The 27,162-nt window shown below is 39.5% G+C and overlaps 2 protein-coding genes across 22 annotated transcripts in view; one reads left to right on the top strand and one right to left on the bottom strand.

Moving 5' to 3' along the window:
• The first annotated feature begins 1,850 nt into the window (after positions 1–1,850).
• Positions 1,851–27,162, top strand: part of dock7 (dedicator of cytokinesis 7) — a 75,525-nt gene continuing 50,213 nt past the window's right edge. For all 21 annotated transcript variants that reach the window (XM_054752106.2, XM_054752100.2, XM_054752101.2 and 18 more), the window contains exons 1-14: positions 1,851–1,988; positions 8,900–8,999; positions 12,385–12,560; positions 12,830–12,898; positions 12,983–13,112; positions 13,821–14,033; positions 14,161–14,246; positions 14,350–14,416; positions 14,853–15,002; positions 19,068–19,148; positions 19,278–19,440; positions 19,864–20,006; positions 20,101–20,194; positions 20,497–20,659. In XM_054752106.2, the coding sequence (XP_054608081.1) occupies positions 1,951–1,988; positions 8,900–8,999; positions 12,385–12,560; positions 12,830–12,898; positions 12,983–13,112; positions 13,821–14,033; positions 14,161–14,246; positions 14,350–14,416; positions 14,853–15,002; positions 19,068–19,148; positions 19,278–19,440; positions 19,864–20,006; positions 20,101–20,194; positions 20,497–20,659 (1,673 nt within the window). In that variant the 5' untranslated portion in view covers positions 1,851–1,950. The remainder of the gene's footprint in view (positions 1,989–8,899; positions 9,000–12,384; positions 12,561–12,829; positions 12,899–12,982; positions 13,113–13,820; positions 14,034–14,160; positions 14,247–14,349; positions 14,417–14,852; positions 15,003–19,067; positions 19,149–19,277; positions 19,441–19,863; positions 20,007–20,100; positions 20,195–20,496; positions 20,660–27,162) is intronic.
• On the bottom strand, positions 22,765–26,395 carry angptl3 (angiopoietin-like 3). Its single transcript, XM_015971000.3, has 7 exons — positions 25,671–26,395; positions 25,262–25,372; positions 25,020–25,128; positions 24,792–24,905; positions 23,957–24,052; positions 23,230–23,499; positions 22,765–23,132 (listed from the first exon to the last, which is right to left on the bottom strand). The coding sequence occupies exons 1-7, from the start codon at positions 26,211–26,213 to the stop codon at positions 22,954–22,956; spliced, it is 1,422 nt and encodes a 473-aa protein (XP_015826486.3). The 5' UTR covers positions 26,214–26,395; the 3' UTR covers positions 22,765–22,953.

Consider the following 27,162-nt stretch of genomic DNA (forward strand, 5'->3'; position numbering starts at 1 on the left):
CTGACTATAACTTTCATTGCTCTACATGGTCAAGCTCCTCCCTATATTACTGAACTGTTAAAGCCTTATGCTTCAACCCGAGCCCTCAGGTCCACCGGCCAGAACCTTCTAGAAGTTCCAAAAACCAAATATAAAAGAGGTGATCGCTCCTTCTAGACTGTTGCACCCCAACTATAGAATGATCTTCCTTTATCCTTACGCAGCATTGACAGTCTGGACACTTAAAAAACAGCTAAAGACCCTTTTATTTAAAGCTGCTTTTTACGTAAATCTTTTATTATTTTAACTCAAATTTGTAATCTTTCATCAGTTTATAAAAGTTTATAATTTTATTAGTTAATTATTTCTGATGTTAATCTAGTTCTGTTTTGAGATCATTGTGAATTTTTGACTTTATGTTTTATTTTGTTTTGTCTATGTGAAGCACTTTGTGGTTGTCTGTAATAAGTGCTACAAATAAAAATGCACTTACTTACTACATTGTCTTCCTTGCAGTAATTGCTCAAACAAAATCAAACTGTATTGGAGAATTGCCTTCTTGGATTCCTTTTGGCTGCAAATGAGAAAAAAACAGGTTAATTTTGTGCAGCTTGTGTACAATAGACTATCAGTCCTCAACTGGCACACACCCCAAAACTCCAGTCTTCTGAGTAAGTTTTCTGCACATGACTAAGGTGTGTATGGACAAATGTGAAACTAAACTGAAAAACTAAAACTGTAAATGCATAATTATTCACATTGTATTTACTGTGGTGTGCACATTGGGTAAGAAATCCTTGGAGGCATGCATCTGTATTATCTGTTGATTTGCACATATTCATGCTGGCTAAATCACATTCAAAGTGGTGGGTAAGTAAAAAAAAACATATTTTATCCAGATGTGTGAGACAAGTGGAGAAGAGAGTTTGAATCTAAAGTTTGGCCCCAGAGCCCATTTAGGCAAATTTAGAAAACTTCTAACCTAAAGCCCAAAGATAAACAAAAATATTCTTCAGCAAATGCATATCAAAATTATAAACAGAGTCTTTTTAAAAAACATTAATAATGTTGGGAAAATAATACATTTTGCATAGTTTGAGAAACATAGTTTAGGAAAACCTGACTTAGCCTAATTGCTAAAATCCATTTCACTATGATTGGTTTGAAATCTGGGCACCACCAACAGGTCAGATACTGCCAACAGTAGATTTGAGCCCAGACTTGTACAATTATAATCACCTACACTGGTGCAACGATCCAAAAACTGGAGTGACTGTTGGTACAACACAAAATAAGTTATGCAGGGGTCATGCTTGTAGTGAGGAGTTAGTTGGAGTAAGGAAGGAAGGAATAGAAAAGAGAAATGTGATGTTCTGTACTAGTAGACATGTGGTCATCAATAACATGCACATTCATAAAACACTGAGTATACTGTACTTGTCTGACACACACACACACACACACACACACACACACACACACACACACACACACACACACACACGGGTACATGATGACAGGAAACAGCTGTGTTGACTGGTACACCATTGTTTACAGGGGGTTGTTATTACACACAATAACTGTATGGACCGACTTTTTGTGCTAGTAAAAAGGACTGTGTATGCATTTTTTAAATTCAATAATGTGGATAACTTTATTCAGTCCAGTTTTAAGATTAAATTCATTGTAAACTAATTAAATACATCCAGTTTTTATTGTACAACTTGTATGTGTATTTTACAGGGTAGAATAATTTTGAATTATATATTCTGCATCTGCAATATTAAATAACTCCGTATATTCATCCAAAAGCCGCATGCATCTTTTCATTGGGTGTGTGCTGTTGCGCAGTATTCCAGGCTTTACGGTAATGATCCCATTCTGCTTTTTTTCCCAATCGTTGAGTGAGTGGAGAGCGGAGCGCCTGCTGCTGCCTGGGAATTCTGTTAAAGCACATCTGCGGCCACTGCCATGGCTGAACGCCGCGCATTCGCCCAGAAAATCAGCAGGTAAAGAACCGAGTCTCCGTTAAAGAATCACCGAACGCATAATCGCTTTTGTGCTGGTCGCCCCGAGACCTCCTCCGCTGCGGGAAACCCTGTGAAGGAGGCCCCGTAGCCTGGCTCTCCTTGTGAGCTAACCGCTCGTTAGCTGTAACGGTAGAGATGCTCAGACCCACCCAGCTGCCACTTTTCGTTTCCGCTGAATGAAAACAAAACGCCGATACGGCCGTAGACGCGAAAGTGTCCCAGCACTAAAAACTCTTTCCAGTGCTATCCCGAAGTCAAAGGGGCTGAGCTGTAGTGAGATGTCAACCTTTTAATTGTGCACAGCTAGCTGTCTAGTCTACTGTAGCTAACGATGGGAAGCTAGTATAAATACTGACGCTGACAGGGATGCGACTAAACTTTCAGCTATGTTGTCAAAAACGGCCGATAGTCAGGAGACGACTTATTTAAAACAAAAGCCTCTCACAAGTACGTTTACACACTGATATCATAATCTCTGCTTCTCAGACAGATCTAAGTAATCTGCTTAACAAAGGGCTTTGTCAAGCTGTCAATCGGCACCATCCCAGTTTTACACGTTTCAGAAATCCACACATGGGCATGTTTTATCTCATTTTACCCTCCGTTAACACTCAAGTAGTTCTATGTTTATTTAAGAACGTGAGCTCTTTGTTGTGTTTTTGTGCCATATGTAATTCATGAGATAATCACAAAAGCTGTTGCACATTTATTGCTGTTGATCTGCCCTTTATGTCACAGTTAATGCATATTCTAGCCAATCTGATTAATGGGGAGTTACATATTAGTTATTTCTATGTTGACGTCAAGATTAAAGGAATGTTACTCAAGGAATTTTAAGATTTAATTTTGATTTTAACATGCTCATTACAGTCTCTTAATAATTTTATCCAAGTTATGACCTCCAAAAATAACTACGTGACTTAAACTCAAAATATAAGCTTGGGAACTTGAAGAGTGGTTTCAGGTTTGTTTGTACAGAACTTAAAAATAAATAATAAACAACTTATGGATGGTGAAAACATATTGACATCAATAGCAAAAAATAGATAAAAAATAAAACAATCTAAGATGTGTGTGTGTGTGTGTGTGTGTGTGTGTGTAAGTGTGTGTGTGTGTGTGTGTGTGTGTGTAAGTAATATTATTAGGGCTGGACGTCGTCCAGTGGACGATATGACCTAAAATCAATAGCACAGTGTATTGAGGATTTCACCTTGAAACTGATAAATGGGCAATAACTGCAAGTATGCTCAAAAACAAATTGTCCACTAGAGGGAGCTGTCATGTATTACCTCGAGATGGTACAGCTTCGGGACATGAACTTCGCCAACCTACACGCATATTTAAATGTTTTTTAATTATCGAATTAATTGACATGGGAAAAACGACATTGATTACAGTAAAAAATTTCAATAATGATAAATCTTTTATGTATAGCCCATATAAAAATATAAATGATATTATTATTATTATTATATTATTATTATTATTATTATTATTATTATTATTATTATTATTATTATTATTATATATGTTTATGTATTTAGCAGACGCTTTTGTCCAAAGCGACTTACAAGTGATAATCGGCATGTTGCCCTTGAGGCTAACAACAACAATAACAACAACTTGACATCAATCATGGAGAGGAGGGAACAAAGGAGTGGACGGTAGAGACGGGGGACGGGTGCAGGGAGGGTGCTAGTTTAGACGATGCTCTCTGAAGAGCAGGGTCTTCAGGAGTTTCTTGAAAATTGAAAAGGAAGCCGATGTTCTGGTAGTGCTTGGAAGGTCATTCCACATTTATATACATACATATATATATATATATATATATATATATATATATATATATATATATATATATATATATATATGTAATGTTTAAATTTCCTTTACTTGCATGTATCTTTTTTGACTGAATGAATAGAGTCTAGGCTGTTTCTCAAAACTCAAGTACGCTAGTACGTTCTTGTGTCCTTGACAAGTATGTTCATGGTAAGCACAGCAGTACGTCTGTTCTGCTGAGTTTGGGAGGATGAGGACAGCATTTGGAACAAAACTGTCCAGAATTGATAAAACATCATTCCCTGCTGCTAAATGAATACATTAGTTTCGTTTTTATCTAAACAGAGCTTTTATTTTGATAGTGGGTCAGCTAATGACCATTATGAGGCATCGTGTATAGTCTGAAAATAACAAAAACAAACACACACTGCAAATTTTCTTTATTTGTATTTCTGAAATAAAATACTACAATTATGAGCTTTCCCCTCTGCTGTTCAGACTGTAACAGTTTGAGAAGCAGTGCATTATGGGATACTTTGCTGTATCAAGTCTGCAGAAAGATGCGTTGATGCAGCCTTGATACCATGGGCGGAGCAAGAACACATCTGGGAACTTTGCGTTAACTTGTCATATGTGCTCAGGATTGGAGCAATACTTGGGCTGTTGAGGTTTCACAAGTTCAGACAAGTACGCATATTGAGGAACAGCCTAAGTCTCCTCCTCCGTTCGGCTCATGGGTCGCCTGAGCAAAAGAAATAAAAATGAATGCAAGTGAACAGGGCTACAAAAGCTATTTTCTGGTCTGCTTTGCCTTATACCCCGAATCACTCTTATGTTTGACTTAAATAGAAAATATTAATAATGTGTGAGTTTTGACTGTCTGTCACACACTTTGAGTTTTATTAGCTTGTCAAAATTCCCAATTATATATATATATATATATATATATATATATATATACATCTATCTATCTATCTATCTATCTATCTATCTATCTATCTATCTATCTATCTATCTATCTATCTATCTATCTATACATACAAGTATGTATATATATATATATATATATAGATAGATAGATATAGATATATACATATATATGTATATATATATACATGTATATATATACATACAAGTATATATATACATATATATACATACAAAAAAAAAAAAAAAAATATATATATATATATATATAGATAGATAGATAGATAGATAGATACCGTAGATATAGATCTATACATATATATGTGTATATATATATATATATATATATATATATATATATATATATATATGTATATATATATATATATGTATATGTATATATATATATATATGTATATGTATAGGGGTGACGGTGGCACAGGAGTTAAGTGCTCGCCACGTAATCGGAAGGTTACAGGTTCGAGCCCCGCTCAGTTTGTCGCTGTCGTTGTGTCCTTGGGCAAGACACTTAACCCACGTTGCCTGCTGGTGGTGGTTGGAGGGACCGGTGGCACCAGTGCTCGCAGCCTCGCCTCTGTCCGTGCGCCCCAGGGCAGCTGTGGCTACATCGTAGCTCATCCCCACCTGTGTGTGAATGTGTGTGTGAATGGGTGAATGACTGATTGTGTTCAGGGTATCTGCGGGTCCTTAAAAAGTCTTATAAAGTCTTAAATTAGCTTTTCCAAATTTAAGGTCTTAAAAATCCTTAAAAATGACAAATAATCCTTAAAAAGAGTTTCCAAACGTCTTAAATTACCAAAGACCCAATAAACAAGATTATTTTATTTATATAAAATTTTTGTGAATTTCTAGTTAGTCTTCAGCATTTTTTGTGTATGATGTTGGCGTAAGCGAAACCGTACACATTCGGTTGGTTGTGAAAGGGGGCTATTTTTAGACGAGCACGCTAGTGGGAGTTTGTGCCATGGGGAAGTGCAACATTAATGGTAACTGGATGGCTAATCCCACGTTCGTGACGTGGTTAGCACTGGTTCCAGGCAATAGCTGGAAATTATAGCTTAAATTTAATTTAAAAAATAGCTTAAATTTGAGCCAAGTGGCCTTAAAAAAGGTCTTGAAAAGTCTTAAATTTGGCTCCCTTAATCCTGCAGATACCCTGTGTGTTGTAAAGCGCCTTGGGGGGTTCCAGGACTCTAGAAGGCGCTATATCAAATACAGGCCATTTACCATATATATATATATATATATATATATATATATATATATATATATATATATATATATATATATATATACATACATATATATATACACATATATACATATATACATACATACATATATATATATATATATATATACACATATATACATATATACATACATATATATATATATATATATATATATATATATGTATGTATGTATTACATATATGATGTCACAGCAGAGTCTCTTCTACCTCAGCGTAGCTGCTACTTACCACATGGCCAGGTTTATAGTGGTTTTCTCCCCGTTTAATGCTCCTTCTGTCATCCTAGAAGAAGGATGTGAAGCTCGCCAAACTCAGCCATTTTTTTCTCCCCATGTTCTACGAGTCTGGTTTGATGATGTAAGTTTGGTGAGACGAGCAGTTGGAGTTCTCTTCGTCTTTTCACACAAAACCTAAAATAACACTTTCCGCCTTTCAAAAAGAAGGGTTTTCTTGGCATCAGAATGTGTCTTTAAAATTCACGGACATCATATGTGAAATCCATGGCAATTATCAAACGGGATCATAATTGAACTTTTATTGGCTCATAGACTCCTATTCGTTTTTAGGGCAGTAGGGGGCCCATGGTCTGGAAGTAGATGGGCGTGACCTATTTAAAGCACTGGGTTATTGTCCACTCACCTATTTCTGACCATTTGAGTATCGTTTTCTTTAATCATGCAATTGTTATTTGATTTCTTTGAACTTCGGTTAGAGTGAAATTACAACTGGGAGCAGTTCTTCCACAAGTTGTGGCCACAAAGCCTGTTTGCCTAATGAAGGTCTGTGCAAAGGGCACCTCATGTTTAAGAGGCATCAGCGAAGACTGACTTCGGATCGGGTTTATGTGAATCAGTTCTGCTTTTATGCAACATCAGAACTCACTGGAACTCAGACAGAACATTATTGTACTCATTGGATGATGTTTTTGTTTCACCCTCTGGATTATGATGCTAAACATCACTTCTGGCCTTGCATCTTAACACTTACGATAGGTGTGATGATGAAATGGAATACAACTGGGCTTTTTGAGTGAGTCGCTCAGTCCGCACCCTTCATATTTCCAGTCAGAGTTATAAGTAACCTTCAGACAGGTAGTTTTATTGTGGTATTGTTTTAGGATAAAACTAGAAACACTACAGAAAGGTTTTGTGAATGAACTTGTGTTAACCTTTTGTGTGTAGTTTTTATTATTAGCTGTAATCTGTTATTTGTTTCTGTTGCTTCAAACTACTTCCTGTGTTATTTTGTTAAAGCAGAGGTCTCTTGAGTGGTTTTGATGGTCCAAGGAGTGCTTAGTTCCAGTAGCTTTAAAACATCCAGATTATCTGACTAACCACTGGGCATCGGGGATTTGTATTGTTTGTTCTCTTCTCTGTTTCAGTTTTATATGATATTTGCTCTAATAGATCTGAACTTTAATTTAAGGTAATTTACTTCATATTGTATCAAGATACATTAATTTTATGTTTTTGAACATAATACAAATGTTATTCTGGATTTGAGAGTGTAGAGAGACTGGGTTTTTCTATAAAGGGACATTATGGAAGTTTGACAGCCAAAACATGTATAGAAATAATAAATTTCTTCTTCATACATTCTCCTGCAATGCCCTGGTCCTGTAAAATGAGCCCTGGCATTTTTACTGTGATTGCCTATTTTTCTGTAAAATCACAGAAAAAGAGAGCTGCTCGGGTCGAGCAGGCTGCTTCATGCGCGTTCACGCTCAGACATCGCCCTCCGAACGTTCTTAAATGGTACAGATACAAGTGACGTCACTGGCGCGTTAGCTCGCCTGGTAAGACGTCGGACTTTCGTGCAGAAGACCCGGGTTCGATTCTGGATATGAACATAGTTTATTTAGAGTTTCTTTTTTACATTAATGGTATATTTTTTTACAGTAAGATGCCCAAATTTGTATTTGAGACTCGCCGAACGGCATTGAATTCACAGATAAAAAAGATGTGGGTTCAACTTTCATTTTGGAACAATCTTTTAAGAGCATGCAGGAGGACTGACCCATCTTAAACCTTTGTCAGCTGTGCTGAAGAGAAAGTTACAGAACCAAATGATTTAATTAATTAGCTGCACATTCTCCTGTCCTCTGTCCTCTGAAGTCAACAGCGCTTTACAAGTACAACATATTTAAAACTAAATAAACTACACATATAGTTTAGGGCTGCACAATACATTGCAAAAGTTTCGTCATCTAGATATCGGCATGCACAATACGCATATTGCAAAGGACTGACAAAAACACAATGAATCATCAGCTCAGATATTTGCTACACAGAATACATTTTGTCAATCAAACTGAAGGATGAAGTTTTTGACACATCAAATAGAGCTCTTCACTTATTTTGCCAATCGGGGGGGGGGGGGGGGGGGGTCTTATTGGTTAGATGCTCGCCCCCTGGGCGGACGACACTTCATTTGGATAGCTAGCAAACCCCTGAGTTAGCTTCATTCTGCTTTCCCCACAATTAGCTGATTGCCTTTTTAGTCATTTTAAAATAATTTCATTTCTTTGATTTTGATTTTATTTGTTCTTGAGTTAAGTACTTGTTTATGTATCGCAAGCCATGTCGTCACTGCAATATTAACCACTGTTACCATGCATCACATGTCGTGCATCCCTAATATTTATCTTAATGAAAGATTGAGAAAAAGGAAAATTTCAAATGTGAAGGAAAAAAATAATGAATAAAAAAGGAAGGCCGAGCAAAGGCAATCTGAACCACCTGTAAACGGTTCAGGAAGGTTTTGCTCAAACAAGTGAAAAGCGAGTTGCAGTAGTCTAAGCAAAGACCAGATCTGTTAGACCGCACATTGTGAGGTCTTTTCCACCATCAATAATAAAGATTGTCCACCTACCCATTGACTGTATTCACTCTCTTCCTCTTTACAGGACTGTGGCAGCAGAAGTTAGGAAGCAGATAGCCGGTCAGTATGGAGGCTCCCCTCAGCTCTTCAAAAACCTTAATGTTGGGACCACATCAAGCAACACAGTGAGTAGCATCAAGATGTACCCACCCACTAAATTAGGTCCAGGATTACCTCTTGCACAAGGCTAATTAGTGCAACAGTGCAGAAGTGTGTATTAGGGATGGGCAGTATGGAAAAAATTCCTTTTATGATATTATTTTTCATGTTGGCTGGGTGGTTGTCAGTTTTTCTCCTTTTGTAAAGGCCAGAGGAGGGACGAAGTCGGTTACAATTTGATAGCCGGCGGAGTTGCCAAGTTTGCGCCGGTAAATTCTGGTGTGCCACCATTTGTAATTCAGCACCGGCCAGCAAAAATTACCAGCATTGTGGAAATACTGTTAGCCAGTAACAGGGGCGCCTCTGAAGTGGGGCTGGGTAATTAATCAAAAATGTATCGTCATCGAAATTCCTGACTCTTATCGAGATAATTTTCCCCATGTCAATACATTTGATAATAAAAACTTAAAAGATGTGTGTAGGTTGGCAACGTTCGTGTCCCTTTAAGAATCTGAACCACCTTGAGTCACTTAAAAATGTGACTCTACGTAATACACGTGACAGCCCCATCTAGTGGACAACTTTTGTTTCTGCGCATACCTGTAGCTATTGTCCATTTATCGTTATCGAGGAGAAATCCTCAATGTATCGTGATACTGATTTTAGGCCATATCACCCAGCCCTACTCTGAAGGCATGTCTTGTACCCCTAAGAAGCCACGGCATCTTTTTGTTTGACTTTAATATCGGGTGAAGAAGGCTAATGTTGAGCTAACAATGCTAAAGAGGAATTAGACTCAAATAGTTAGCTCTAAAAATATCTCAAGCTAGATTTTCATTTACCAACAACTCGATATTACAGTGAAATGTATTTATTTTCTACTTATGAACTTACCGTGTGCGACTCGTCTGTGCTTGTCATCTAGAATCTTCTAGCGCTGATGCTAAACAGGCAGCAGCCTAGAAACGTATGAAGGGGAGGGGGGTGTCCTTGTTTTTAAACGTAAACTGCAGTAGCCATATTTGACCACAGGATATCAGTCTTACTTCATGCAAATTTAAGGTCAAACTATTTAAGGTCAAACTAAAATTGTAAGATTTATGGGTCTTGTAAAATTCCAAACGGGTCAAATAATTAACAGAGTAACACAAAAAAAGAGAAGTTCAGAGGAGAGCAAAATTTTAGAAAACTTACGGCAGGGAGTTGAATGTACATGGCAGTTGAATTGATGACAATTTCAAGCGCTGCCTGAATAAAATAATTGGATGCAAGAGTTATGAGTATATGGGGGATTTGGTCTCAGATGTGGTAGCTGTACTCTACATTAGGCATGATCTGGTGGGATGTGTGATTCTGACATCTGCATGTATAATGGTGTATACCAGAAGAGTCTATGGGAGTAATGAGCATCGGCTTCTTTGTACTCCTTTTTGAACTCGCAATGAAAGTAGGGATGCAACGATACCACTTTTTTCCAAACCGATACGATACCGATACTTGGATCTGAGTACTCGCTGATACCAATTATCAATACCGATACTTCTACCACAAAAGAAAAGGCAATGATTTGGAATACAGATTTTATTTTATTTTCTGCTTTCAACAGGAAAAGACTGTGAGTTAGATTAAAAGTAAAATATATGAATGGAAATCATCACAAAACTAAAATATTAGGTGAACATAAATGACAAGTTACAGTGAAGCCATTTTCAAGCAACTGCATTGGTATCGGTTAACTTTTACCGATACCGATACCAGTATCGGTATCGGTGCATCCCTAAATGAAAGTTTTAATTTCAGGTTTAATTAATATTCCTATTTTAATTTTATTTTTATTTTTATTTTTTGTTAACTTTTCTCTGTTGCCCAATTTTTCTTGTTTGAAAGATTTAATCATCATTAATGCTAAATTCCAAGATTTCCCAGCCAATATCTAAACAGTGACTGATAGCACATACACAACACATGTTTTATTTGAAGAAATAAAACCATAAAAACTGGATGAAAAGCTTGGAAGCTTCATCTGTACTTTTTAGGTTTTAATACTATGAAATAATATGACACATGTTTTAGCTATAACATAAATAAATATCTGTCTATGTGTGCATTTAAACTCTAAGATTATTTTCCTAATTTACTAGAGTGATTTGAGCAGGCTAATGCTTAAGTACAACGGTATAGGTGTTATTTTCTGTTTCCATTTTAATGATTACAGCTGGAAATGAACCTCAAATGACATTTAGCACATTGCTGCAGCAGTCATTTTAAGGTTACTGTGTGTTTGTTAAAGTGTTAGTGGCAAATGACCCTGAACAGCCCTCAGCACAAACACAAGCAACAGACCCAATTAGGCTACAGTTGGTTTTTAATTATGCTGTGAGGATTATTTGTGTTTAGTTTTGTCTAGAGGGAGTGAGACAATTACCAACTCACACATTGAAACGTAACACTTTGGAGACACATTCCCTCATGGTTTTTTAAAACAAAGACCCATGAAACTATTAGCTTGTCCTTGCGGAAGCACATGTGACAATCCTGTTACTTGTACTAGCATGCAGCAGTGCTGTGAAGGCAGTGGCTCTAGTAACAGATCTCCCTATTTTCAGAATTGACTTTAATGATAATGATAAATGAGCCGCACTTGTATAGCGCCTCTCAGAGTAAGGACTCCAAAGTGCTTTACACTACAGTGTATCATTCATCCATTCACACACACATTCACACTAGGGCTGCACAATATATCGCAAAGATATCGTTATCGCAATCTCAGCATGCGCAATATGCATATGGCAAAGAACAGATAAATATCGTAATGAATGGGTCAGCTCAAATGTTTGCTACACATTCTGTCAATCAAATGGAAGCATGATGCTTTTTAACAAATCAAAGAGAGCTCTTCACCCATTTGGCCAACTAGGTGGGCTCTCATAGGTTAGATGCCCGCCCCCGAGGTGGACGGCACTTCATTTTGATGGTTTGCAAACACCTGAGTTGGCTTTGTTCTGATTTTTCTGCTGATTCAGCTTTTCCTGGGATCCACTGATTGCCTTTTCTATTTCATTTTCTTTTTCCCTTTCCTCACTACTTTTGCTTTTCTAATTTTTATGATTTTTTTGTCATTTTTTTGAGTTAAGTTTTTATCGCAAGTAATATCGTCATCGCAATATTAATCACCGTTATCGCATATCGCAGGTTTTCCTAATATAGTGCAGCCTTAATTCACACACTGATGGTGATGAGCTACTATGTAGCCACAGCTGCCCTGGGGCACACTGACAGAGATGAGGCTGCTGAGCACAGGCGCCACCGGTCCCTCCGACCACCACCAGCAGTTACTATTTAAGTAACTCTGAACCCTTCCTCTTTCCTTAGAGGTTGTCAAATCTGACTCGTGCTCCTCTTGCCTTCCAGGTTCCCCTCACCGAGGCGGTGGAGCCGGTGGATTTTGAGGAGTATCTCATCACACATCCTCCCATCGTTGAGTCTGGTCCCCTGAGAGATCTCATTGAGTTTCCCCCTGATGACATCGAGGTCATCTACACACCCAGGGATTGTCGGACTGTGGTACAAGCTGTCCCAGAGGAAGGGTGAGTGAAGAGAAATCCTGTTTTTTTAAAACTGTTTCAGTCTGCTGTAAGAGTAATTGTGATAGACTTTTTTTGCAATCAAAAGCATTTTCTGTTCTAATTTAGATGACTTTGCCAAATATCTCTGCTGAAATCATTCTTTCAGACTTGTGCTAAACTGCCTTTGCTGTTTTTCATATTCCAAATAAAACGGCTAATAAAAAGACCATAATCACAACATCCTTCTGCACTCGTAACAGTAGCTTTGAACTCCTTTTGTTTGTTTGCAGGGACACAGATCCTCACGTCCGGGATTGTGCGAGGTCCTACACAGAAGACTGGGCCATTGTCAATAGAAAGTAAGAAGGAAGTTGTAGCACATTTAGATTGGCCGTTACTGTCAAAAGTCTGGCAGTGTTCGAAATGAATGCTTGCTCTTTCAGGTATCATAAGCTCAGCACAGGCTTTAACCCTAACACTCTGGATAAACAGAAGGAGCGTCAGAAAGGCCTGCCTAAACAGGTGTTCGAGGCTGATGAGATGCCAGATAGCAGCAGCTACCAGGATGACCAGGTACCAAGGCTGATCCCGGCTTTCCACCGGAGCCGTCAGCAGCACGTTACTGCAGCAGCACGTCATAGCTGCTGATAGGAACCGCTGTGGTCAACAGAACCTTTTCCACTGGAGCCGTCAGCAGCCGTCAGCAGCGCGAGTCGGCCGCGTCTCAGGAGCAGCATGTCGCGGCCTTTACACGCCGGTTCTATTTTCTACGCGCAACGCCTCTGAAACGGGTCAAGTTCAACATTTTTGGGGAAGGAAAGACAGGAAATCGGACGCGGAAATGGAGAGAAGCTCCCGAGATTTTCAGAATAAAGAACGTACTGCCTTCCGGTTGCTTTACTTTAAAAAAAGTTACTAAATGTGCGTCCCCGTGAGACGTTATCACCTAGCTATCGGCCTCCTTTGTTTTTCAGGTCCGTATTGGCGATTATGAAACGGACAGAACATAAAACACAAATCATGTTGTTACTTTCTCCTGCTTGTTGTTGTGTTTACTGACGAAGTCACTCGTGTGACTTCGTGCTCTGTCGGTGACAGCTGCTCCCCTGCTGCTTCGCGTCTAGTGGGAAGGGCCAAGCAGCAGCTTACGCGAGCAAGACGTGCTGCTGCAGTAACGTGCTGCTGACGGCTCCGGTGGAAACCCGAGGTGAAAATGCAGCTTTACTTTTTCCTTTGTAAGAGCTTTTGTGTCTACCCTTCCCTGTGTTCATTGATGTTTAGGACGATCTGAAGCGGCGATCGATGTCTATAGATGACACTCCACGCGGCAGCTGGGCTTGCAGCATTTTTGACTTGAAGAATTCCCTCCCCGATGCGCTCCTCCCTCATCTCCTTGACCGGGCTCCCAACGAGGAGATAGACCGACACAACGAAGAGCAGCGCAAGACCAGCCGCAATCGTGAACTCTTTGCTCTCCACCCCGCCCCCGATGAGGTAGAGAACACACTTATGCTGTACGGTTAGAGATTTGTGTCTGTCAGACCAAAAAAATGTTAAAACTAGCAGATTTTTGAGTCATTTTCCTGAATTTCCCACACCATTCATCCATGTGAATGTGTAGGAAGATCCCATCGAGCGCCACTGTGTGCCTGAAGTACCTAAAGAGCACTTTGGCCAAAGGCTACTCGTCAAGTGCTTGTCCTTGAAGTAAGTGGTGGACAGCCTTTTCCAGGGAAAATAAAAGCAGCGTAGTCTTTTTATTTAACTGCTGCTTTTTGCTGACCCGCTCGTTTTTCTTTCCCTTTTGAAGGTTTGAGATCGAAATTGAACCTATATTTGCTAGTTTGGCCTTATACGATGTCAAGGAAAAGAAAAAGGTAAGCTGTTATGCTTTCTTCAGTACCTCTCTGGCCCTGAGTTGTGTGGTCACTTCTGCAAACCATTAAAATCGTTGAGAGACCAAAACAAATCTGATGAGTGGACTATAAACTTTCATGCTGTGGTCCTGCTAAGCTTTTGAGAGTCTAGTTAAATCATGTGCTGGAACTGTGTCTAACTGAACGAGCCCATCTAGTGCTGCTGCTTTCTGCTCTGAGCTGGCTACAGCAACGGACACTAGAGGGAAGCAGCGGCATTGAGAAGAGCTGTCATGTATCATGCTGCTCCTGTAGATGCAGTCATTCATAAGTGTTACCGTGCTGGTCAGCCAGACGTGAAGCTGTAGGAATACAGCCGTTTGTTTGTCCTATGAATACATTTCTGGTCTCCTTTGATCAAATGTAACTAACCGTTTGTCTGTCTTGTGTCCTTTAGATATCGGAAAACTTTTTCTTTGACTTAAATTCTGAGCAAACAAAAGCGATGTTGCGTCCTCACATTCAGACAGCAGCCATTTCCACACTGGCACGGTCTGCCATCTTCTCCATCACCTACCCCTCCCAGGATATCTTCTTAGTCATCAAGGTAATGCAGTTTAATTACAGTTATCTTTATTCTCATCAATATCTAAAATAAGCTTTAAATGTTGTTTAGGACTGAATGTTTTTGATGGTTTTTAGATGATTTTTAAAGAAAATTTGGTAACGCTTCCTTTTACAGTCCCCTAATTACGAAGTACTTACATGGTAATTACATAGTAAGTTAAAGTGTAATATTGTTTCTGAGTTCTTAAACAGTTATTACCATGTAACTCGGGTTCAATTCTAGTTTTTATTTTTATTAATCATTCCTAGTGAATACTGCTTAACACGATAATTACACTTTATTACAATTATACACTTTAATTACACAATAACATAATTTAACTTACTATGTAAGTACCATGTAAGTACTTAGTAATTAGGGGACTGTAAAAGGAAGCGTTACCGAAAATTTTTAAGGTTGTAAGAAAATATCGATATGGCAATATATCGTGATATTTTTTCCAACGATATTATATCGATACACAAAAGCTGTGTATCTAATTTTTGGAAGAATTTACACGCAATGTAATATTTTTGTATTGTCTTTTCTTTTGGTGCAATTCAAACGTAGGCCGCTAGTTGGCAGCTGTGTGCATTGGGTTTTGTAAATCCCTCTATTATGGTTCAGATACCTCGTGTGAAACATGTTAACAGTTTGGATTGTTTATTGAATTTTCCTACAATCAATTCAGTCTAAAAATTTGCTAATATCGTCTGACTGAATGTATCGCAATATATCGTGATATATTGTATCGTATCACAAAAATCTCACCAAGACACATCCCAGAAATTGATGTTGGCACTTAAAATAAAAAAGGCAAATACATATAAATATTTTAGATTCTGCCCTCTTAATTACAATTATTCAATACATTAAAAGCTCAGATTTTCCAGTTTAATCTGGTCCTGGAATTCAAAACCACATTTACCTTGGTGTTGTTGAGTTTAGGCAGGTTGAGTTGTCAAATGTACCAAAAACATTAGTGCCGTCTCTGGCCTGCTTTGCTATGTAAATTAGTAATGTTGTAATGGCCACGGAGAGACAGTTCGTTCTGAGAAAAGCTGTTTTAAGATATGATAAGCTTAGACCCACAGCCTAAAACCTAGTTTATACTTCTCCGTCAGCAACTTGGCACGTGCACACACACACACACACACACACACACACACACACACACACACACACACACACACACACACACACACACACACACACACACACACACACACACACACACACACACACACACACACACACACACACACACACACACACACATTGATGCTTTCCTATTCTATCACTCCATCAGTGACTACGTTTACATGCAGCCAATATCCGGGTTATGATCGGGTTAAGGTCGGTATTCGGGTTTCTGAGTTGATCAGAATAACCCGTTTACAAGCATAAATAGAAAGAGTTACCTCTAACTTGCATAACCTGATTTAAATGCGGACGTTGGGGTAGCGTCAGGACGTGTGGACTACATCAAGACGCAATATGCGTCATTTCCGGTTCTTCTTGTTCCGGTATCCATGAAAACAACATGTTTCCCAGTTCGGAAGAGATGGCGACCACGTTTGTTTGCGCTTTAGTGCTGGTATTGACCCACCAGCAGCTCTTACAACGACTGTGCGTACTGGCCTTCATTCGAAGGAGAGTACCTGAGCAAGAAATGGCAAACATAGAGAGAGCTGCGCTAAACATACAAGACGTCTCGCTACTCAAAAGACCAAGATTCCTTGCGAACAGAGCATGCGCAGAACACACGCTTTGATGGGGATATCTCGATATGCGTTTACACGACCAAACATTCGGGTTAGAAAAGGGTTACCCCAGGTGTAGGTTATGAGCATATCCGGGTTTTTGCCGGTGTTTACATGGCCGTGCGGAACCGGGTTATTGTGAATATTCGGGTTTTAAAAGGGTGACTGGCTGCATGTAAACGCACTCAGTGTTGTACAGCACTTCTCCACCAGGACAGCAGAGGGTGTAGCGCTATTCTGGCGCATCCTGGCATCATTGCAGTCATGTCTCTAGTGTGTTTATATTGTGTTTATGTATTTCAGAGACTTTTTAACACAAACACATTCGTCCTCTTCTCCATGCAATCACCACCTCAAAACTTACATTTCCTGTAAGTTCCTGACACGCATCTTTGTACTCCTTCAGTCACAGGTGTATAAACGTTTAATATCATCTGACTTTGTCTGCAAGATGTTCTTCAATCTGCTCCATGTCTGTTGCTAGATATGTCCGGCTCTCGTTTTATTTCTTTGAGGTGGAATGGCGGCGCTGCCGACAACATTAAAGGATTCGGCGTCCTGACCAATCACAGGCTTGCGGTCTCCGTTGCTTTTGTTGGATAGTTATGAAAACTGACTACTCCGTCCGTCCTTGCGAGCCTGTTGGAGAGCCCTTACGATGACAGATAATGGTGTTGCGTGTCTCCACGCCAATGCAGATTGAGAACTAGGCTTTAAATTTGCATGTCCCAACCCACTTATACATCAACAATATAGAAATGTTGGTGCCGGTAATGCTAACTTAAAAAAAACACTAGCCTGAGTAGGGATGGGTACCGAATTCGGTACTTTTTAAGATACCGACCGAGTTCCATAGTACTGACTGAGCACCGATTCACGTCATTTCAAACGGTGCCTCGTTTCGGTACCCATCCTTCATAACGAGAACTTGCCAAGACAGCTGCGCATGCGCAAGAGCGTTTTGTCGTCGGTCGCTGCGAGCCAGTTATAAACAGAGCAGCATAGAAAGAATGCACGCTAAAGCTTGGGTCCACTTCACTAAATGTGATGGGTAACTGGGTGATGATGAAACCAGCAACAACAATCTAAGTGAGACATCCTCATCTTAAGCTGCTCCGGTAGGTAAATAAAATGTTTAAGATAACGTTAGCTTGATATGTTAGCTTCCGTTTCGCTAATGGTGCATTCGCTTTCTCCTCGGAACTCCGAATTCCCGACTAGACGCGCTCTAAAGTTTGGCTTCACTTTACTAAATGTGACGGGTGATTGGGTGAAGATGAAACCAGTGACAACGATCTAAGTGTGAGGCATCATCGTTTTAATCTGCTCCAGCAGGTAAATAAACTGTTTAAGATAACGTTAGCTTGGTATGTTAGCTTCCATTGCTACCGTTGTTATCAGCTAATGGTGCGTTCGCTTTCTCCTCGGAAATTCTAACTTCCCAGTAGGAAAAATCAAATGAAAAAAGACGGCAAAAGGAATGAAGATACACAGTAAATTTAGTTCACAGTAAAGATGTTTGCTTCAGTTTAATTATCAGCTTATAAAACTACAAGGATGATGTTAAAATACAAACAGTTGAATGTTATTTATCGTGATATATATCAAATATTGTTATATATTGAGAAAAATATATATTTAATTATAAAAGAGAGTTAAAATAATAAACACTCAAAAGTATCGAAAATTGGTACCGTTAAGTACCGGTATCGATTCGTAGGTACCGGGAATTAGTACCGGATCGATTCAAATGTCAAAGGTACCCATCCCTAAGCCTGAGTTACTGCTGATGTTCTTAATATATGAGAGAAAAACAACAAAGAAGAATGTCAGAGATGACACGTAACATTCCAGGATGTACTGGGAATATTCAGACTATGGAAGAATGCCACTTAGATCCATAGTTTACATATTGAGTTATCCAGCTACTGTAGACAGTTTCTAGTTTCAGGCAGCATCATAGAGCCATCAGTGTAACTGTCCAATCAGCATGCAGCTCTTCTAATGCTCATGTTGTGGCTGAATGGGTGGGGAAAGTTGGTCTTTTTATTATAGGCCTTTATTATGGAGCTCTATTTAGCCATTTGTCAGGGCTCCTGGGCCATTTTGAGTCCCAACAAAGTTTCATCTGCTATATAGAGGCTCAAAGAACATTTTCCAATCATAAAACTTTAGTTCTAGAACCCCTTTAAATCTAAGGAGAAAATATTTGGTATTAAAGTTTAGTTGAGTTGAATCGTTTGCTCATGTTCTTGTTGCTGTTGAGAAACGTTGCTTAGCAAAGTATTTTTCTGGTTAACAGCTTGAAAAGGTACTGCAGCAAGGGGACATAGGAGAATGTGCTGAACCGTATATGGTCTTCAAGGAGTCTGATGCTGCCAAGGTATGCCGTTAAATCCATTAACTCATCTTTTATTAGAAAATTTTTGTATCTTTTTTTAAAGTGTTTATTTTATTTTTTTAGCAAATGAATTACAGACGTAATTAAATGAGTCATTTTTCTCTTAAATAGAATAAGGAAAAGCTGGAGAAGCTTCGGAGCCAGTCTGAGCAGTTCTGCCAGCGTTTGGGACGCTACCGAATGCCTTTTGCGTGGACGGCCATCCATCTAATGAACATTGTAAACAGTGCTGGCAGTCTGGAGAGAGACACAGAGCTGGAGATGAGCCTCTCAGGTTTGACATTCTTTAGACATCAGATAGAAATGAAAAAAAAAAGGCAGCGTAGGTTAATGTGCAGTTGTTTTTAGTCATAAGGTGCTTAAAAACAAAGTAAACAACCCCACAGAGACCAGTGTTGCCTTGATTTTTGACCTGCTGCCATGCCTGTGAATAAAGTATCACTCTTTATCTAAAAAAAAATCTTTGCAACAACAAATGGGAAAAAGGTTATATTCAAACAGAGAGTGGAAAAAAACACATCTAAACAAAGCGCTTCGCTCTATTGATCCCTGGAGGTTACTTTGAGTTGCGTGTTTAACGTTTGACCTGGTCAGGTTCCCTTTAAGCTGACTTTGGTATCGATCTGTTTTTGATAAGCATATTAAAACACTGGAGTTAAAAGGTCTACCAGTTTTTATTTCATGTTTTTGTTTGCAGAGAGAAAAGGCTCATGGTCAGAACGGAGGAACTCGAGCATCATGGGAAGGCGTTCCTTAGAGAGGACCACCAGTGGAGATGAAGCATGCAGTCTGACAGGTTTCAGACCAGCAACGCTTACTATAACCAACTTCTTTAAACAGGTGCGTACATTTATGCATCCGTCATTGTATCTCCCTGTTTTTGCTTTGAGGAAAAAAAATAGCTTATTAAAAAAAACTGCTGTATTTTTTGCAGGAGGGAGACAGGCTGAGCGACGAGGATTTGTATAAGTTTTTAGCTGATATGAGAAGACCTTCTTCAGTGCTACGGAGACTCAGACCCATCACAGGTTCAAATAACACCTAAAAAAATAAAAATCACGATTATATCTCAAACTTACCTCTTTTTTAATTGCTCTCTCTCTCTCTTTCTCTCTTTCTCTCTTTCTCTCTCTCTTTCTCTCTCTCTCTCTCTCTTTCTCTCTTTCTTTCTTTCTTTCTTTCTTTCTTTCTTTCTTTCTTTCTTTCTTTCTTTCTTTCTTTCTTTCTTTCTTTCTTTCTTTCTTTCTTTCTTTCTTTCTTTCTTTCTTTCTTTCTTTCTTTCTTTCTTTCTTTCTTTCTTTCTTTCTTTCTTTCTTTCTTTGTCTTAAAGCCCAATTAAAGTTGGACATTTCTCCAGCCCCTGAGAACCCCCACTACTGTCTGACCCCAGACCTCCTGCAGGTTAAACCATACCCAGACAGCAGGGTGCGCCCCACCAGAGAGATCCTGGAATTCCCTGCCAGGGATGTCTATGTGCCAAACACCACATACAGGTACAAACTCATTCAGTTTGAATCTGTTTTCCTGACTTTTCATTTGTTAAAGTCATGAATGGAACAGCATTTTCTCTGCCATAATAACCTGTAATATGTAATCCAACCCCCCTAAAACCCTGATGCTGCAGCTCATTATAACTAAGCTCATGTCTGTGACTACAGGTCCTTCTCTCTCTCTCTCTCTCTCTCTCTCTCTCTCTCTCACGCACGCACGCACGCACGCACACACACACACACACACACACACACACACACACACACAAGCAGTGAACACCTGGATCTGGTTACTTAAGCCTGAGTCATGCGTCTGCGTCAGTGCGGAGACACGCAACGCCATTATCCGTCCTCGCGGGCCTGCTGGAGAGCCCCGCAAAGACGGACGGAGTCGAGCTCTCCTCTCTAAACATCCGTCCGTCAAGACGGAGAACGCAAGCTTTTGATTGGTCAGGGCACCGCCACCATTATGCCCTCAAAAACATAAAGAGAGCAGAGGATAACTAGCGGCAGACACGGAGAAGCTTGAGGAATACCTCGTGAAAAAACTCTAAAAATATGAACGTTTAATCCCCCAGTGACTGGAGGAGTGAAAAGATGCGCAGCGAGCATTTTATTTGTGGACGGAAATGACAGGAAACGTGGGTTTAGAGGTGGCGAGTCCATGAAGAGGTGGAGGAGGATGAGAGACAAATTTGTCTGTGTTAAAAAGTCTCTTATACACAAAAAAACACAATATAAACACACTATCATGGACCGGATACATGACAGGATACCACTGGTGTCCTGGTGGGGAATTGCTTTGCAACACTCTCCAGGAGACGGAGAAGTATGAGAGCAAAACGTCTCCGTCTGTGCGTGCCTCACCCTTTTGGAGCTGATGGAGAAGCATGACTCGGGCCTTAGTCCACTTTGCTATTTTTGTGAAAAAGAGATGTTTCCTGACTACTTCAGACTACAACCCCCCCCCCAAAAAAGTCCTGTTTGTCTGCAGATAATGAGGTGTCTTGCCAGTAGCTGATTATTTGATACAAGACCTAGACACGGATGCATCACATCCAACAACCAATAGCAGTGTTTGTTTTATAATTTCACTTCATATTTTATCACTTAAACATAACCAGACCGATCTGGTTCTGGTCGTTCCTGTAAATAACTTCTGATGACTTTTTTTGGGGGGTTTACTACAAAAGTCATTTTAATCCAATGTATCTCCTGTAGAAAAAAGCAGTCCCACCAAACAGTGATTTTGACACATTGCTTTATTATTTTTATAAATATGACTTAGAATTACACAGCGCCTCCTGCCAGGATGGTCGTCAGTCTTAGGCACACGTACAAAACAGTGTTGTATCGATAGGAGTCAATATGACTCAGCAACTTAAGATGCATAACAATGTGATGCCATCTAACACTACCGGCATGAACCGTTACATCGTGAACATGGTTTAAATATTTAAATACATGCAAGAGGAAAGAGTTTTCAGTGCACTGCCAAAGTTTGTGTTACCGGTATTTTGGAGACAAATGGGAGGATCAGCGACATATACAGTGGAGGATTCTTTATTTTTTGTTTGTGCTGTACTTTTTTAGGTTTTTTGTACTAATGCAAGTGGGTTTGAATTGATAAGATGGTTTTAAATAAGAAAAGAAGTAACGTAAACACGCTCAGACACATTTGGTGGTTTTGAAAATAATGATTCTTCTTCTAAAGCTTCATTTATATAATTTCCATGCATTATGTAATAGTTGTTAAATGCTTTTTGTAGCCTAAAGGGACATGCAGTAAAGTTTCACCTTTCATGGATAAAATACATTTTAAATAGCTTATTGGACAAAGAAGCTTATAAATGCATTTTCTTGTAGTTAAATGCGATGACATAATCTTAGTTTTCAGATTGTAATCCCTATATAAATATATTCTGCTGTAGCATTCTACAGCCATCCCCTAATCAGGCTGCGATGTGGGTCGATGTGGTCGTTTTGCTAACGACTGTGGATGTTGCATAATGAAGGTTATGCTGTTTTTGCTAGATCAGACCCAGTAGGTTAACGACCCATATGTGTGTCATGCTTGCATCATTGCAACACCTTAGTAAATCCAACTTACGACATATTCGGCCTGCTGTCAGGCAAAAGTTTAGAAGGCAGTCACCCTCTAGCTGCAGTTGAAGACATGTCTAATGCCAATACTACGTCACTGCCTTTTTTATGGAGCCTTTCATCTAGTTTTAGATGTCAGTTTAAAAGGAAAAAAAACCAGCAAGACCGGGTGAGACCGTGGGGAGCTACAGAGGTTAAATGCCACTATCGGGGACTCTTCGTAAGCTGATTTTGGTCATCTTGAAGGAATACGAGGACCCTGTTCCAGGCTTCCATTGAATACCCTTCCTCCTCAAAGAGCGTCCCTTTGCCCTCAGCCAGAAATATTTGCCATTGAAGCTGGTTTCACTGCAGGCACTGAGCCACCATCCACCTACCAACACAAGAAGCAGCAGTTATGTCATTACTAGCTTGAACAAGTTAGTGGAAATTCTTCTTACTCACTTTTTTCAAAATAACAAAATATGTACCTGAGCAACTACGAGCACAGTCTAAGTTGCAGTTGTCGTTATTCTTGTCCTTCGTGGAGAACTTTGCACCGGTGATGTTGCTCATGGCATCAGGCAGATCACCGGAAAAGTGGCTGACATGAAGGGCGTAGTCCTCGGAGGGACCTTCAACTGAAAAGTTGTACTCTGCCCAGTGCTTTTCCTCCTTCCAGTCCTCCACATCAATACGCAGGATGTAAGCTTGGTGCTGTGTAAAACTTTGGATTTTTTGTAGGCCCAGCCAGAAGTCCTCTATGTGACAGAAAATCAATATGTTTGAACTCCTCATATATTAAATAGGGACATTGCTTTGAAATCCTTAGAACTGCAGGTGCCAATTTGTTCAGATGAAACTGGAAGTCTTTCTGCCGCCTCAGCCTTAATATCTTACGATTACTATTTTTCATCAAAACCTAGTTTTCCAGAAAACTCTTTTCTAGGTAATGCAAGATAAATGTCATTGTGCCAAATGACACAAACAGATAGAATGCCTAAAAATGTATTGTATATTTTGAGTTAATTCCAGATGACTTATGTTTTAGGTTGGGTTCAACCTCTCCGATGTAAGGATTATACCAAAGCAACAGCACTTAGGTTCTGCATATGTCAAAGTAGAAAGTATGAATGTGAAAATTGTCTATACAAATATTTATTAAGAATAAAAAATAAGATAATACAATCAAATATCATCTCTTAACTACATACTTACTTTCCATAACACCAAAACCCTTTTCATACATTTCCCATGTTTTGTCAAAATCCACGGAACCATCTGTTCTTCGCTGAATGACAGTTGAGCCGGTGCCTGCAAAAAAATACGGAATAGTCAAGTGTGTGTGTGTGTGTGTGTGTGTGTGTAAATTATGTGTTGTTTACACTTCAGGAAAAGCTCTTAAAGCTGCAATGCCAAATCTGCAAAACAAGCTAGCTTCAAACCTGTTTTCATGCCTCTTGACAATGTTCTTTCATAAACATAAAAACATTTAATGATTAAGTGGTTCTATTGCATTTGTCTAAAAACCTCAGCCAATGACATGACTCGATGCAGAACCAACGCTTGGACCATCCGATTGTCTGTTTTACCTGAAAAGGGCATTTCAGCATTTACCTAGGTCCTCCACACATTACGCGCTTGTGTATTTAGCAACGGAGCACCATTGGTGTGAGAGGTTCTCCACTCAATAATATCAGAGGAGGAGAAACAGCCGGCTGCTACCATTTCAACTTTAGGGCAAACTACCAAAGCCCCTGAAAGAAAAACACCATTTGAAGTTACAGACAAGAAAAGACAGTTGGACCCAGAAAACTGTGATGGGTGTTCAGCGCTCTCTTGTCCGCTCTGCTAATGCGCGTTCCCATATCAGGCCATGGCCTAGGGATGAAAATCGACGAGAGGTGGGAGTTCGGTGACTGTGTTTAAAAGCTAGCTTGTTTTGCAGATTTTTTTCCACATTCTTGTCAATTGAGAAAATATGTGGAAAGTTCATAGCATTACACCTCATCAATTACAGAAAAGGTTGTTTTGACGAGATTACTGCAGTTACCTGAACTCATCTCACAGAAAGCATAGAACGGTTCAGAATGATTTGGTTTGATAGCATAGATTCCACTGTTAACCTCTCCATTTATATATAACTCGCTGCAGTCCACAGGAAGGTCTGAAACACACAAATATATAGAAATAATATAAATAATGTATCAAAATGTCATTTTAAGCTGCATTATATTATATTTTAAACTAACAAAACTGATTAATCATTTAAAATAATTACCATTTGTCAACCCGGTTGAGTTTCTTGGCAGATAATCAAACATATCAGAAGCTGAATGGTCTGAATCCATTGTCTTATCAGCGGTATCTTGGAAGGCGTCATAGTTTACCTGCAGACAGAACGCATATGTTTTTAATTCATTTATTATTTCACGTTTTTTATCCTTGTAGAAAGCAGTTATTTAAACATTCTCAGATGTATTTTACTTTTTAAAAGATGATGTTTGCATCCTCCACTACTACCTTATCCTCCAGAATTTTAATCTTGATTTTCTGGTGGTCCAGTTGATCGTGCTGCTCATTCACAGCTTTCAGTAGATTGCTGATTGTTTTCTCCTGAGCCCCAATTACTTCCTACAAAGTATTAAAACAGTAATTTAACACATGTTTACAATAATATGAATGAAATAGAAATTTCTTCTGTGCTTTCCTTCTAAGATTTGTGGAAGTGTTAATCAGTAACACAAACTTGCTACTGCTGAGGAGTATAAAGTTGATACAGCTCATGTTAACAGCTCTTGAGTACAACATCATTTGTGAAGATTTAAAGTAACTTTGCGTTCAACCAATTGCATGCAGTTCAGCTATGATTATAAAGGCTAACTTTTCTAGCATTTATAACTAAAGATTTTTATCATCACAGCCTTCTAACCTTGAGTGTTGTGATTTCGCTGAGCTGGTCAGCAGGGATCACGGTCTCAGACAATCCTTTCAGCCTCTCCTCAAGGCTTCCCACTTTGTTCTGCAGTTGTGTGCGCTCCTGCAGGATGTTGTTGATCTTCGAGTTGATTTCCAAAGACAAGTTCCTAATCTCCTCATTGTTGGCTTTCAAGATATTGGTGGTCTTCTTGAGCTCCTCCTCTTCTTCTTTGATTTCTGATGTGACCACTGAGAGCTGGTAGAAAGAGCGGTCAAAAATGTTCAGCTTCTGGAAGATGTCGTTGATTTGCGCTTTGGTCTTGTGGACAAACTCCCGTAAACTCTGGCCAAGTTGGAGGAGGCCATTTGCAAGTAGGCGAACGTCGTCCAGCATGGCAAATCGAGATTTTGCTTCAAGTGAGCTCGCGTCCGTTGTGAGAACCTCAGAGACCGATGTGGGGTTCACTTGTCTATCTGAGATGTCCAGATGGAATGCGCACGTTGCTCCGGCTAGCACCAGCAACAGGCAAAACAACTTCATTATGATTGTCTTCATCAATGTACGACTGAGGACGGTTTTCTGTTCTGCCTCTTCTCAACAACTGTCTCCCTGTCGTAATGAGCTTGTCTCCTCTGCTGTTAAACTGATTGGAGAGCAGCGGGCTGTGCTGTGTTAAATACCGCCCTCACAGTAAAGGCTGGGGGGGAGGGGTTGCTGATTGTTAAACCCTACTATGTTTTTAGCTTTGCGTCCCACCTCCTCCTAAATCCCCATCCAGTCCTCCCTCTTCCAAACAAACAAATCCCAGTAGTGTGCAAATGACGTGCACCCTCCCTCTCTGCTAACCATTTAACCCCAGTTCCCCCCTGTGCACCACACCCTGCCCAACTCCCCATCTGTGGTTCAGCACTTTAGCTGATCAGCAGAAAGCCAACAATGGCCATCGCTGTTTTTGATGGATCGTCAGTCTAATCAATCTCAAACCTTCTAATCCTGCTCACACTTTGCTCTGATTGATAATGCTGTGTGTAATTAATGTTCCCAGGTCTGATTTAGAATCCTGCTGAATCAGCCCGGTCCTCGTCTCGTTTGGTGGGAAGGGGATAGGGCTCGACGTCTTTGGCAGGGTTGAGCTCCTGGGCATGAATGATGTTGGAGAGTTTAGATTCTGTGTTCTCATCTTTACAGTGTGATTGCTTGGTCTTGTCACTTAAAGCGTGATTTATGCCTGAAATGATTTTTAATGGTACCTGACATAAAGTAAACATAATTGCATTTGCTCATTTATTTGCAGTTTAATGCGTTGATTTCTGCAGTTGGCAAAAAGAACAAAACAACAATCTAGTCAGAGTCAAAGGCATTTTACGGAAATTCTTTGTACATTTTTTGTTTTGCATCAGGGTTTGTGTAAAACCAAATGATTTAAATAAAGTTTTTAAATCATTAATGCCTGAACGTTATTCACACTCAAAATATTCTACTGTGCAGTTTTGTGCTGCTGTAC

The sequence above is a fragment of the Nothobranchius furzeri genome, chromosome 8, assembly GCF_043380555.1.
Source record: "Nothobranchius furzeri strain GRZ-AD chromosome 8, NfurGRZ-RIMD1, whole genome shotgun sequence".
Classification (NCBI taxonomy): Eukaryota; Metazoa; Chordata; class Actinopteri; order Cyprinodontiformes; family Nothobranchiidae; genus Nothobranchius; species Nothobranchius furzeri.

Bases quoted from the DNA above. Each gene is read 5' to 3' on its own strand.
- angptl3 (XM_015971000.3), bottom strand. From the start codon at position 26,213: ATGAAGACAATCATAATGAAGTTGTTTTGCCTGTTGCTGGTGCTAGCC. The intron at 24,053-24,791 runs GTAACTGCAGTA...ATTTTTTTGCAG, and splicing joins TTTCTGTGAGATGAGTTCAG to GCACCGGCTCAACTGTCATT. The intron at 23,500-23,956 runs GTAAGTATGTAG...TCTGTCACATAG, and splicing joins GGGTTTTGGTGTTATGGAAA to AGGACTTCTGGCTGGGCCTA.